General features: G+C 41.3%; 1 protein-coding gene across 6 annotated transcripts in view; it reads left to right on the plus strand.

Moving 5' to 3' along the window:
• The window catches only part of Pik3c2g (phosphatidylinositol-4-phosphate 3-kinase, catalytic subunit type 2 gamma), a 366,288-nt gene that overhangs the window by 28,469 nt on the left and 323,100 nt on the right, over window positions 1-14,719 (plus strand). For all 6 annotated transcript variants that reach the window (XM_087655648.1, NM_053923.2, XM_087655647.1 and 3 more), the window contains exons 2-3: window positions 8,807-9,559; window positions 12,793-12,875. In XM_087655648.1, coding sequence (XP_087511774.1) covers window positions 8,885-9,559; window positions 12,793-12,875 — 758 coding nt within the window. In that variant the 5' untranslated portion in view covers window positions 8,807-8,884. The remainder of the gene's footprint in view (window positions 1-8,806; window positions 9,560-12,792; window positions 12,876-14,719) is intronic.

The raw sequence follows: 14,719 nt of genomic DNA on the forward strand, positions 1-14,719 counted from the left end.
CTCCTATTGATGCCTGAGAAGGCCATCCTCTGCTACATATGGGACTGGAGTCATGGATCCTTCCATGTGTACTCTTTGGTTGGTGGTTTAGTCCCTGGGAGCTATGGGGTGTCTGCTAAGTTGATGTTGTTCTTCCTTGGGGTGACAAACCCCTTCAGCTCCATCAGTCCTTTCTCTAACTCCTCCATTGGGGACCCAGTTCTCAGTTCAATGGTTAGCTGTGACCATCACTTCTTTATTTGCCAGGTTCTGGAAGAGCCTCTCATGGGACAACCATATCAGGTTCCTGTTAGCAAGCACTTCTTGGCATCCACAATAATGTCTGGGTTTGGTGACTGTATGTGGGATGGATGCCCAGGTGAGACAGTGTCTGAGTGGCCTTTCCTTCAGTCTCTGCTCCACATTTTGTCTCCATATTTCCTTGTGTGAGTATTTTGTTCCCCCGTCTAAGAAGGAATGAAGAATTGACACTCTGGTCTTCCTTCTTCTTGAGCTTCTTGTGGTCTGTAAATTGTATCTTGGGTATTCTGAGCATTTGAGATAATATCCACTTATCAGTGAGTGCATAACATGTGTGTTCTTTTGTGACTGGGTTACCTCACTCAGCATCATATTTTCTAGTTCCATTCATTTGCCTATGAATTTCATGAAGTAATTGTTTTTAATAGTTTAATAGTACCACAATTTCTGTATCTATTCCTCTGTTGAAGGGCATCTCGGTTTTTTCCAGCTTCTGGCTATTATCAACAAGGCTGCTATGAACATAGTGGAGCATGTGTCCTTGTTATATGTTGGAGCATCTTTTGGGTATATGCCCAGGAGTGGTATAGCTGGGTCCTCAGGTAGTACTATGCCCAATTTTCTGAGGAACCTCCAGACTGATTTCCAGAGTGGTTGTACCAGTCTGCAATCCCACCAACAATGGAGGAGTGTTCCTCTTTCTCCACATCCTCACTAGAATTTGCTGTCACCTGAATTTTTGATCTTAGCCATTCTGACTGATGTGAGGTGGAATCTCAGGGTTGTTTTGATTTACATTTCCCTGATGACTAAGGATGTTGAACATTTCTATGGGTGTTTCTTGGCTATTCGGCATTCCTCAGTTGAGAATTCTTGTTTAGCTCTGTACCCCATTTTTAATAGGATTATTTGATTCTCTGGACTCTAAGTTCTTGAGTTCTTCGTATATTTTGGATATTAGCCTTGTATCAGATATAGGATTGGTAAAGATCTTTTCCCAGTCTGTTGGTTGCCATTTTGTCCTAATGACAGTGTCCTTTGTCTTACAGAAGCTTTGTAGTTTTTTGAGGTCCCATTTGTTGATTCTTGGTCTTAGAGCATAAGCCATTGGTGTTTTGTTCAGGATATTTTCTCCAGTGCCCATGTGTTCCAGATGCTTCCCTAGTTTTTCTTCTATTAGCTTCAGTGTTTCTGGTTTGATGTTGTTGTCCTTGATCCACTAGGACTTGAGTTTTGTACAAGGAGATAAGAATGGATTAATTTGCATTCTTCCACATGCTGACCATCAGTTGAACCAGCACCATTTTTGAAAATGCTATTTTTTTCCACTGGATGGTTTTAGCTCCTTTGTCAAAGATCAGGTGACCATAGGTGTGTGGGTCTTCAATTCTATTCCACTGATCTACCTGCCTGTCTTTGTACCAATACCATGCAGTTTTTGTCACTATTGCTCTGTAATACAGCTTGAGGTCAGGGATGGTGAATCCCCCAGAAGTTCTTTTATTGTTGAGAATAGTTTTAGCTATCCTTGGTTTTTTGTTATTCAAATGAATTTGCACATTGCTCTTTCTAACTCTTTACTCACAGGCATTATGGGATATCTCAGTTTATCTTTTGCAATATTCACCTACATATCAGCTTCTCTCCCAAGCAACACGGATTTTTGCCCTTTTCAAAATAATGTTTTAATTAATTTATTTGTTGATCATGTTTATGATCTGTTTGCACATACATGTGAATGTGTGCATGCCTACCACAGCAAGAGTGTGGAAGCCAGAGGACTTCTGTTCTCTCTTTTTACTATGTAAGTGACAGGGATTCGATTCGGGCCCTCAGCCTTAGCAGCAATTGCTGAACCATCATCTCATGGCCCTGACCTCTAGATATTAATGATTCTCATTGCTACTGAGAGATGTCCTATTTCCATTTATACCCTATTTAGGGAACAACTATGACTAATGATGGGTAGGTGGAGAAATAAACCACAGGTACTTCTTTAACTTCATAAATTCACCCTGATAATTTCAGGTCTAATTTTTCATTTCAGAGAATATTAACTCTCATGGGTATGAGGGATTCTAGGGCCGTTGGGCAGTTTTATCTGCTATCACGTAAAAAATAATCTGAGAATAACAACAACTAATGAGATCACTCACAATTAGTAAAGGCTTCAAAATGGTAAATGAATCTCAAGGGTGTTAACAATGTCAGGGCAGCCATATTGAACCATAGTTAAAATATCAAAGTATCTGAGTTGTCTGAAAGCACATGGATGTATTCAGTGTTCATGGCTGTGGCTTGAATATGTGTTTTGTGTGTGATAAGACCTCACACACTTCATCTATTAAGATTTATTTTCTGTTGGGAGTTATTTATTGTATGGGTATAAAATTGATCTGATTGTGGTGTTGAAAGTAGGAGAAGTGAAGATTAAATGTTATTATCTTGATCCCTGATAGATTTATGTGAAGGGACACACACATACATGTACACACACACACACACACACACACACACACACACACACACACACACCTTTTCTGATGCTCTTTTCCTCTGGGACTCTTCCCTGGGAAGGTCATCATCAACATGCAGGCCTTACATCCCATGTTTGCCAAACAGGAGACGATGCAAGCCCTCTATTTTTGTAGCTTTACAATCTATTGTTGTTAGAACTCATCTTTGTTGGCACTGCCATTGGCAGCAGCAGATGAGCTTGCAAACCCCTAGCTCTGTACTTCCATTGACGTATCAATCACTTTGATTGTCCGAAAGTTATTCCCCGGGGCTTTATGGATAATGTGTCTTCCCCAGCCATGGCAATGTGGGGAGCTTTAACTATCCTTTTAGGTTCTAGGTCAGTTTTCTTCTCCTAAATGTATCAGACGTCATATCTCTACTTCCTTGCAACATCATATTGCTGTCAACACCTGAAGACACTAACCCTCCTAGGGTCTTTTAAAGCATGTCGGTGTTTTCTACTCCGTAACTCAGCACCTAGGACAGCCGACTGTTGACATGTTGATTGTTTCTTCATTTGCTTTCTCCTCATTTTTGCACCTCCTCTGTCTCCTCATTCTCCCACTCCTGTGTCCTCCTTCACAGTTTTCCCTTTTGGCTTTGCAAAATCAATGCCCTCTGATTGGAAAACAACTCCCCCCGCCCCCCGGCTATATCTCAATCCTGTCTAGAATTCTATATTCTTGAAGCTATACAGGCTGAGACTTCTTTGACTAACCCTCTTGCTTACACAAATGGTTTTCGTGTAAAAGAAATCTCTGAACATCAAGTAAATTGTTGGAAACGAATTCTCAAGTTCCCTCATCTATTGCGAGGAGACGTTATCTGATAACACGAGTGTGTGTGGCAGGGCTATGACTGCTGTCCACAGGGAAACAGTTGCCTCAACCGCTTCGAGCTCTCCTTGTCGTCTGACAATAGTAAAGTATTGCTGGTTCTTTCCAAAGCACTGCTTGTTGGTCCTTAAGCAGTTGCAACAAGTGCCCATCTCTAGAGCTCTCCGATTGCGGATGTGCTCCTGCTGGCCTAAAAAAAAGGCCTCCTGCTAGATCATCTCCCAGAGCCTACACACAAGAGCTGAAGGCTGTCTTTATCTTGCCAGACATATCCAAGAAAAAGAATTACTGTCCCATTGGTATATGCAAATAAGTTTTGAAACCAGTTTTCCGTGGCATGCGCTAGACTCTCTGAGGAGTTAAAGGATAACACACCTAATATGTAAGCCTCAAATGTGCTCCTAAATTTTACTGTTTCAGAACAAAGACACTATTCAGTGTTATCTCTACCTCCCTTCCAAATGGAAATGGTGACCACAAGTGTCACTCCAGCACACTAAGCTTCATTATAAATTTGAGCTTTGCACTCCCGGAAGCCAGTTCACATTATCTTTTTTAAAAAATACCTTTTTGTGTGTCTGTTATTTGACCTAAAATGCTTGAAAACTGATCCTGAATAAGTCAATGTAAAAGTTGGGAAGTACGAGTGTGAAGAGATGGATTGATTGATTTGAGTCAAGTCAGTAGCTTTCAAAAATGGTGACCTCGGGAAATCAGACAAAGGAGGGTTGAGGAGTCTAAATGGATGTGAGGTCTCTGTAGGACCAGCCATCATCAAGAAAATGTGGGGTTTGTGAAAATGATGACGAAAATGTCCTCCCACTCCCTTTTGCCTTCACTTGAGTGAGTTTCTAATAAAAAAAAATCTCAAAGTAAGATGAAACGAAGAACACGTTGTGTAAATATTAAGAATGTTGTAACTGTGTAATATATAACAGACATTGATAACAGGCTGCGGGTTGCAGTGAGGAAGATGAGAGTCTAGAAGGTTAAAGTCAGAATGTTCGACTGCATCTGACAACGCCTACACAAGCTCAGTGCGGCAGGAAAAAAAGACTTCAGAATTTCCAATCGGCCTTCCATCTCCGTGCTTTCCCAGAGACGGTGTCATCTGTGATGGGCACGCATTTTCTCCCATCGTTCTGAAAATACAGACGGGTTAGCTTCAGTGCCTTCGATGTGTGCCCTGTATTAGTAAAATCCTTATTTGCTCTATCTTCTACTTATTAACACTCTAAAAACCTGCTGTGTTTCCTACGTTTGCAGTTCAGGTAAACCCAAGATGGCTCTTATCGAATCTTATTACTTAGTTTCTGCCCTCTCTTCTAAGCATTGCACAGTTACCCAGAGTTTTTCAGGCCAAGGGCTGCCATTTTTAGAGCGGTCCATTTTACTCTGTGCTCTTTTGAGAACACATCATCTGAGTTCCGATTCCGAACGCTAAGGCTGCTTAGCTAGACGCAGAGGACAGGGGCAGCAGACAGGGGCTATTTTTTGAATACTGCTTTATTTGGTCTCCCGATTTCTCTCTGAGGCCAGGTAATTAATTAGCTCTCCATAAGTCTGACCTCAGGCAGAGTGAGGTGAACAGTGTTCTAAGGAGTCACCATTACCACAGTTCCCGTGACAGGATACAGAGGAGTGGGTCATCAGCTAAGGAAGACCTGTGGGTCAGGTTGTTGAAGTCAAAGATTCATCTGCTGTAAAATTCTGACTTTTATGACAGATAAATGAAAAAGTGCACGGTATTGAAATGAAACACGGCTGTCACCAGAAAAAGGACTTCTTTTAAATGTCACTACTTGAAAGGGAACATAGATCTAAGTCAAAATGTTAGAAGAAATTCTAAATAATATTTTAATTTAGTTTATTCTTGTATATTTATAAAATAAAAATACTTGACATTTTATTAATCTTATTTTATGTGTATGTTTGCTTGCCTGCATGTCTGTGCATTGTATGCATTTCGTGCCTTCAGAGGCCAGGAGAAGACGCTAGATACCTGAAGCTAGAATTATAGACTGTTGTGCGCTGCTATGGGGGTTTCTAGAACGGAATCCTGGTCCTCTACAGGAATTGCAAGTGCTCTCGATTTCTGAGCCATCTCTCCAGCCCCTACACCAAATTTTGTTAATTTTCCATTTAATACTTCATTGTGTATGTTGTTAAAATATCTCTCGGAAATGCTTCCCAGTCTGTCAATCAAGCTCTCGTCTGAGTGTGTAGAGCAGTATAAATACAATTCATTAATCAAATGGTGTTTAAAGTATTTTAATGTAAGTATAATGAAAGTAAATTCTCATTTCTTAAAGGATCGATGGGGAAATGAGTCAGTTGATCGGCATCATTTTTAATAAAAACAAAATGGCGATTTGTGGTTTTAGCTCGGTGTTCAAAGCAGAGTCCATCATGATTGGGAGTCAAGGAGAAAGGCCCTTGAGGCAACTTGTCACACAGGCAGCAACGGAAGATGTTGCTTCTTGGATCCCTTTCTACAGTGGCAGAATCCAAAAATCCATTTGTGGAATGGCCCTACCACCCACCGTAGGCAGGCAGTCCCGTTCAATTAGCACAACTAAGGTAATCTTCCAGAAGCACGGCCAGAGGTCCAGAAAATTCTCCATCAATCGATAAGATTGAGAAGATACAGTTGCTAACCGTAATGAGCATCCCACGTTTACTTGGCTGAGGAGGGACGATTCCCAAGCCTATCTCATTTCCTCCTCACATATCTCGGCTTTATGTTGTTTAATTGACAGACTCATTTGTGCCACCAATACAAACGGAGCGCTGCGACAGGTGAAGTGGAGAGAACGGGGAAGTGTTCCGTGGGATGAAAAGTGTAGACAGCGCCACAGGAAGAGGAAATGTAGATGAGGCAATGTAGCCCTAATCTAGTAGGGGACATTGTCTTTTCTTTGTATAAATTAATTGATTAATTAATTAATTAATTAAATGGATGTTGGTGGCTCATACCTGTAAGTCTGGATGAGAAGGGGGCGGGGATCAAAAACAAACGACAAAGAAAAGCTCTGTGAATGCGAGGTCATCCTGGGCTATGCCATGTGGGCCAGAGCTAGACCTGCCTAGATTGTAGAGTAAGATGAAAGATACTGATAGACAGACGGACAGACAGACAGACACAGACCAAGTTTACCTGAGCCCTGACTAATGACTATTGTGTGGAAGAATAATCCAGTCAGGAGCTGCGCATCCAGCCTAACCCAGGGAAATGCCCCCAGGAGTGAGGAGACCTATCCTGCCCATGGTTCTGCGGCCACCATGTGATGCCCCACACAGAACCAAGCGGATGACAGAATGTGATCTGAGAGTGAGCATAGAGCCGGGCCATGTAGGATCTTAACAACTGTGTGGAAAACCACGGAAGATACTGTAGCCACGGAAATGTGCTGAAATAAAACCTTAAACTGAAGGGAAATGAGGAGCAGAATGGGCCGCAGAGAATGCAGAAGCGGTTTGATATCAGGGGAAGGCTGATGAGTTTAAATTAGGAGTGGAAAGTGGTGTACAAGAGACAGGGAGCTAGACTCAAATTGTGTTCATGTGAGAAACCAGCCGGTGGACTTTTGCATATGGGAGAATAAAGGAGAGAGGAGATTGGAAGCTAAACCTTGGTGTCTGGCTTACGGGCTGGGTGGATGATAGCGTTTGGTGCCATGGAGAACAATGGGATATAAGTTGAATCTTCAGTACTTGAGATTGAACGAGCAGCTAAACTAATTAATTTTATGATGAAAATGTAACAAAATCCCAAACTAGCACAAAAGAAAAGTCATTACTGTCATCTTAACTAAATATTGTTATGGAGTGACTAAAAGATTTTCGCTGAAAAATTCTCAGTGGGTTTTGAAGGGTTATTCTACACAGCCTGTAGACATGGATAATAATTTGCCGAACGAACACGAATTAATTATCCTGACTCCTAATTCTACCGAGTATCATGAGTGTTTTCTAACTTTATATAAATGATGTCACAGTAAAAAGAGAATGAATGGGAACATTAAGTAGGTTCAGTGGGTCCTTGGAGAAGTCATGGAAAGCAGGTGATAATTTAAACCACAGAACGGGGCTGGTGAGATGGATCCACATCTGATCCACGACTGCACATGCTTGCTGTCCCTGCAAGAGTCCAAGTTCAGTCCTGAGCACCCACACACAGGTGGCCCACACGTACCTGTAACTTCGGCTTCAGGGGATAGGAAGCCCTCCTCTGATCTCCACAGGTATCCTCACGCATGCCCACGCACCGATACGCATGTGCAAAACTAAACCTAAAATAAACCTCTAGACATAGAAGAAAGGAATAGCCTACACGAGAGAATAAATAAACCCTAGAAAGGATCAGGGAGGACGCGGTGAGTAGATAAAGGGGTGCTTGAGAAGTAACAGAGAGGAGAGATTCTGAGTGTGGCTGCGAGTGAGGAGACAAAGGAAGAACAAGGGACTGAGAAGAAAGAACAGAGAACTCATATCAAGCGCTGCGAAGGACCAAAGCGTTTTCAAGGGAGGGAGAGTTTAATGGCGTGAAACTCATTAAAGCATTTAATGGAAGTAGTTAGAAGTAGATAAAAGAACCTGCAGTTACTTACACTTGAGTTTGGGAGGGAAACTCTAGCTACTGGAGGAGGGCAGGGATTAAGACTGCATGTGAATGGGATAGTGCTTAATAACGAAAAGGCCATTGAGGCATCCGCACACGTGTTGAGTGACTGAGGAAGATGCGCTGATCTCGGAAGAGCAGTCAGTTCAAGGGCACATGGGTTCTGGATGGGTTTAAGAAGCGCATGTGTTGGAGGGATTGCTTGGTGGTTAGCAACGCTCTTGAAGATTGTGGCTGAGGTCCCGACACCCATGTGGTGGTAGCGGCTGTTTGTAGCTCCAGTTCTCGGGCACCTTTTGTCTAAGCATCGGGCACACAGTGCTGCACACACACAAAATAACAGTGATCAAAAAGAGCCGAGGGGGTACCTGTTTGTCAATCAAAAGAATATTATTAATCTATGCAGTCAGTCTTTTCCCTTAGATTCTCCGTGCTTTGGTCCTGATGGACTGAGTGGTATTCACAAAAGTCTCACCGGCCATGGGAACAATCAAAGCGTTTGCATTATTTAGTCAACGTGGTTTTGTTTTTGCAAGTGCCTTTGTCACTAAAGACCACTTTTGTTTTGTTTTGTTTTGCTTTTTTCTAGGAAAATTTGGAACTTCTTTTATAATATCAACAAGACATTTGGGGCCAAATAAATCCTCTCCGTTACACAAAATCAAAAATGGCATACAATTGGCAAACAGAGCCAAACCGTGCTGAACCACAGGAAGGTGGACATGATCACCAGCAGTGTCACCATGCAGACCAGCACCTTTCTTCCAGGCAAGTCAGGTTGGGTTTTGATCAGCTTGTGGAAGAGCTCAGTAACAAAACTCCACTGCCTGAGGATGAAAAAGAAGGCACGTGTTTTGTACCAGATACACCAAACTTGGATTCAAAATGGCAATCCATATATGGACCCCACCCAAGGCACTTCAATGAATTCACTTCTCAGAGTCCCCACTTCTCCCAGCTTCCTTTTGGAAAAGCATCAGCCATTGGTTTTAATCCTGCTGTATTACCTGCACATCAGTTCATTCATGAGGGAGCCTCCTGGAGAAATCCCACAAGAAAATATCATGGTGGTGAGGATCCCAGGTTCAGTGCTCTAACTCCGTCATCCACTGGCTTGGATAAATGTCATCAACAAGGACAATCAGGGACCGAACATTGTAACTATTATGTGGAACTTGAAAACAATATTCCCCATCATTATTCACCCTACTCAATGGACTCCATACCCGATAGTGAGGAAAAAGGAAGTGGAGATGCGGATCTTGTAGAACCTTCTCTGGTGTTCTCTAAAGACTCCTTTCTACCCAGGGCATCGGAGAACATGTCAGTGGAAAGCACAGAGGTACGTGCAATGCACACAAACATGGAGGCGACCATTCAGTAGAGAATTGCATTAATTGGTAATAAAGTTAGATGATCTTAGGAAGGAAAATTTATTAGTATTAGTTAGAACATTTTATTTTTACAAATTTCATGTTCTTAAACTAACAACTATTGTAAAAGTACATTTAACTATCATTTTTCAAGACTATAGGTCATCAAATTTATTAATATATTGGTATAACCTATGTTAGTATATTATATTAATGTATATTTATATGTAAAATATATTATAAACTAATACATTTTAATAGATAAAAGTACAAATGAAAGTTTAGCTTGTGGAATTTACCTATTCCTGTCATAAAAACATACTTATATCCCATTACATCTATAATTTGAGTCACACTATATGACTTAAAATCTTATTATTTTTAGTAGCAGGGGAAAGTGCCCTTGCACATAGAGGCTCCTAAATTATTTGATTTTGAAGCATAATGCATAGAAACCTGACAAAAAGTAAAAAGTTAAGTAATTACTGTTCAATTGACTTTAATCCTTTCTTTGATCACTGCATGGTCACTGGAGCAGCCACAGAATTTCCTGTACCATGTTTGAAAAGTTTTATGCTTCTAAAAAAGCAAAAAAGCAAGAAGCAGATCATAATTAAAAAATAAAACGAGTGGGAGAGACTAGAGAGATGGCATGCAAACATGGGGTTTTTAGATCCTCGGCAACCACAAAAATGCTAGGTGTTGTGGCATGAGTTGACAATCACAGTACTGGCGAGACAGAGACAGGTAGATCTTTGGATATCTAATCATTCAATCTGGTCAAATCTGTGAGTTCCAGGTTTAATGAGTGACCCAAAGAGCTGACTGAGGAAAACACCTGACTTCAGTTTCTGGCCTGCACACACACACACACACACACACACACACACACACACACACACACACACAGACACACACAGACACACACACACACATGGGAGAGAGAAGAGGGGCAGGGGAAAGGGGAGTGGGAGCAGGAAGGGGAGGGAGAAGGAGAGAAGGAGGGAGGGAGGGAGAGAAAGAGAGAAAGAGAGAGAGAAAAGAGAAAGAGAAAGAGAGAGAGAGAGAGAGAGAGAGAGAGAGAGAGAGAGAGAGAGAGAGAGAGAGATCACAGCAGTTGCAATATACAGGAGGAGCCAAAAGATTCTTCATTCACTGAACAGCAACTTGTGGTCAAATTGTTAAATGATCCTTTGACATGCTGGCCAGAAAGTATTTAGGGAAGTAAAGAAATTTCTTGGAATTCAGAAATTGACTAACACTGATCTTATGAAAACCAGTTTCAACATAGTAAATCCACAGATGGAAATTGTGGAGGAATTTTAATCCAGTCACATGGCTGTTCTAGCAAAGGATCATATCCAAAGCTCTTCTAGGTCTGGGTGATCCGGCTGGAATACAGACAAGCCTTTAAGCCCAGAAACAGAGGCAAGCAGATCTCTGAGCTGCTGTGAGTCACTTGGGCTGAGCCAGCGAGTCGAGGGGCAGTGCAGTAGACTGGAGTTTGCAGCAGCTCAACTTGTGGAGCTCAGGGCAGTTTTTACAGGGACAGTTTTATAGTCAGGTTGCAGGGACAACAAGCTAGACACAGGTGAAGACGGGATGAACCAGAGGATGAGAAGGAGTGAGAAGACTAGAACATATTACCAGAGTTAGTTTAAGGCCGGGCAGAGCAATTCAGTCAGAAGTGAGGAGAAGCCAATTTCAACCAGGCAACTCAGAAAGAAGTTTGAACCAGAACAGCTAAATTGAATCAATCAGTCAGACTTCAGAAAAAGCTAGAAGGGGTAAGATTATTCACCAGTAAACCTTTGAAATGACAATTACATCTGGCAAATAAAAGATAATTTTAAAGGAAGTACAAAAGCAAATAACTAACTCTGAGAGAAGGTCATTGCATAAGAAATTCCACCTCAAATTATCTGAATAAAAACTGAATACATCTTAAGGATATCTAATTCATATCACAACAATATGATAATCAGTAACTTTACCCTACTATTATAAATAGTCTTAAAATTAGACAAGATAAATAAACCAGCTGAATTCAGACTTTGGACAACAGGCAGCAGGAAACACAGATTCCCTAAGAGCTGCCAGCATCCTGGTTTGTGCCTGAAGGGCAGCACCCTGCAGCTGTGCAGCGTGGTGGAGCCCACATAACAGCACAGCTCCTGAATTGGAGAGCAAAGCTGGACTGTTAGCTACAGACTGCAAAAGCAGCTTGCACTTGCTGGACATTGTGCTGTCAGAGAGAAAGCTACGCTATGGGTAGGTTTAGGAGGAATCTCAGGGGGAATTACTACATCTTGGCCAAATATGAGGTTGTTATTTGGAAGGCCATGGAACATTGTCAAAATAATTTCTCAAATTTAATTGAAAATACCTAATTGTAGAGTCAAAGAAGCAGCAGATTACAAATAAAGGCCAAGTCACCCAAATACAGGCAAATGATATTCAGGTAATCTAAAATCAAGACATCGAAAGGAATTATGAGGAGGTGGAATGATTTCAGACAGTGTGACAACATGGGAACAACTGAAACTTCTCATCAGAGAGCTAGGAGTCAGAGAAAATGGAGTCGGAGACAGTGGGAACCAGAGGCAGTAAGAGCCAGAGACAGGGAGAACCAGAGAGAGTGGGAACCAGAGACAGGGAGAGTCGGAGACAGTGAGAGCCAGAGACAGTGAGGCCAGAGGCAGTGAGAGCTAAAGGCAGTGGGAACCAGAGGCAGTTGGAACCAGAGGGAGTAGGAACCAGAGGCAATGGGAACCAGAGGGAGTAGGAACCAGAGACAGTGAGAACCAGAGGGAGTAGGAACCAGAGGCAGTGGGAGACAGAGACAGTGAGAGCCAGAGGCAGTGAGAACCAGAGGCAGTGATTGGCAGAGACAATGAGAGCCAGAGGCAGCGAAAGCCAGAGGCAGTCTGAATCAGATGGCGATACGGCGAGAGCTAGAGGCAATGGAACCCGAGGATCTGTTCAATATTTTCCATGGTTGTTGATAGCACAGATGTATACATTTCTGAAAACTAAAAGTATATACCTAAAGTCTACCCATTTTTCAGTATGCAAATGCTACTTAAATAGATATCAAAAAGGTAAAAGTAAATGCAACCTGATCTTTAGAGGGAAATCACACAAACATGTTGCTCTTTTCCTCTGCCTTGAGATGCATTAATTTAGCGATTTTTACTTCCAGCCCATTGGTTGCCCCCTTGAAATAGTTGAAGCACCCCAAGGGAGTAACAAGAGCCTCGCCTCCTTTTGCAACAATGTAACAAAGTGAGTATCGCTCTTTTAATAAATATTGAAGTTTCCCGTGTTTGATTAAATTTCTCTATTTTTCAACCCACTCAGTGATTAGTTCTGCATGCAAAATGTGGGTCCCTTAGCTTGTTAATGGAATAAAACAATTTTCACAGGTTATCATTGATCACCTTGATGGCTGATTTTTCTTCCTCATACTCTTAAGTATTTTTCCATTTAAATTTGATTAAAAGATAGTTTCTCTGACAGAACTGGCCTTGTTTGTGGGTAGTTTGATTTTTGCTGTATTTGTAATTCATTTAATTACATAGCATTTGAGCCCTGAGGCCCAGGCCTAAATTGACACAGGTTCACGCTCCTACCTGGGACATTCTGGCCGTGTCAGGGCCTTCCAGTCAGCTGACTCTTATCCCAAGTGTGGTGCCACCACGTTGAACAAGCACATACAAAACCGTTGGAGAATTGACAAATCTGTGGAGAAAGTTCCTGCAATGACCTTGGTCTCCTTGATAATATAAAAATTAATATCCTGCTAGACGGGAGAGTACTTTTCTCATGTTATTAACATTTATCTAATGGAAACGTTTCTTTTATTTGGAAATTTGATGCATTTCCGTCCTCTAGGGGTTTTTCACTTGAGCTTTTTGTCTTAACTATAAAAAACGTGCATTTATTTAAAGGCCTTGGCTTCCTACTAAAGATGAAAGTAGATGAAAGTTTTGAGTCACTGATCAGTTTAAAGGACAGTTCCATTCCCAAAACATCTTCATTCATTCATAATACAGGTTCATATTTTAAAATAAAAATAAAATTAGACATACCTAAGATCAAAGCTAACCAACCACCCAGCCAAACCAGCACACACACAAGACACCCTGACAACCACATTGGAAGAAGTAGAAATATGTACCCAGAAAAGTACAACAGAAGATTCTCAAAGCTATACAACTTATGCCAATTTTCATTCATTTCTTGCTAATTTACACAATAAGAAACCGAACAGGTCCTTTAGATTCTTAAGCTAGAAGGACTGAGGACCACAGTGTTGATGCGTTCCTTAGCAAGAGATGGCTCAGGAGTTAAGAGCATTTGCTGCTCCTGCAGAGAACCCATGTTTGGTTTCCAGCACCCATAGCTGGTCGTTTACAACTCTCTGTCATTCTGACTCCAGGGGACCCGATGTTCTCTTGTGAATCCATTTGTACCTGCACTCACATGCACATACCCACATACAGAAATGCATACACACAACTTAAAACCAATAGTAAAACTAAGTCTCCGAAGCTATCATTTGGTCATTCCTCCCTGAGTAGTGTGAGTAGTCACCACCTTAATACGCCACTGAGGGGAAGCCTTTTTAAAGCACGGCAATGTTTTCTTCCTCTGTTATGTAACTTTATAATCTTAGAGGACAGAATGCAGATGCAGTACCATCAGGAAAGTATCTTAAATGACCGTGCCAATGGCTTGTGATTTGTGTTCAAATTCTTAAAGCACTTTTCCTTATTTGCTTTCAAATAATTATGAGAACTTAAGCAGCCAACCAAATGGTAAAGTTGGTTAAGTGAAAAGAAACCAGCAACTGTCATGCTTAAGTGAATGCATGCACATTATTCTGTGAATAAGGGCTGTTAGGCTTCATTCAGTGCTTGGAATTGTCAATTCAACCCTTAAAAAGTAAATAAGAAAATCAATTAAAATATGCACATCACATTTCACAAGACATTCTCCCAACCGATGATAAAATAAATTTAAATATCTAATTGCAATTATCTTTCTAATATTTAAATAAGTTTAGTTAAATACATTGTTAGTATTCATTTATGATCTTATTAATGATATTTCTAATTCCTTGATTT

Source organism: Rattus norvegicus, chromosome 4 (assembly GCF_021556685.1).
Source record: "Rattus norvegicus strain SHRSP/BbbUtx chromosome 4, alternate assembly SHRSP_T2T, whole genome shotgun sequence".
Lineage (NCBI taxonomy): Eukaryota > Metazoa > Chordata > Mammalia > Rodentia > Muridae > Rattus > Rattus norvegicus.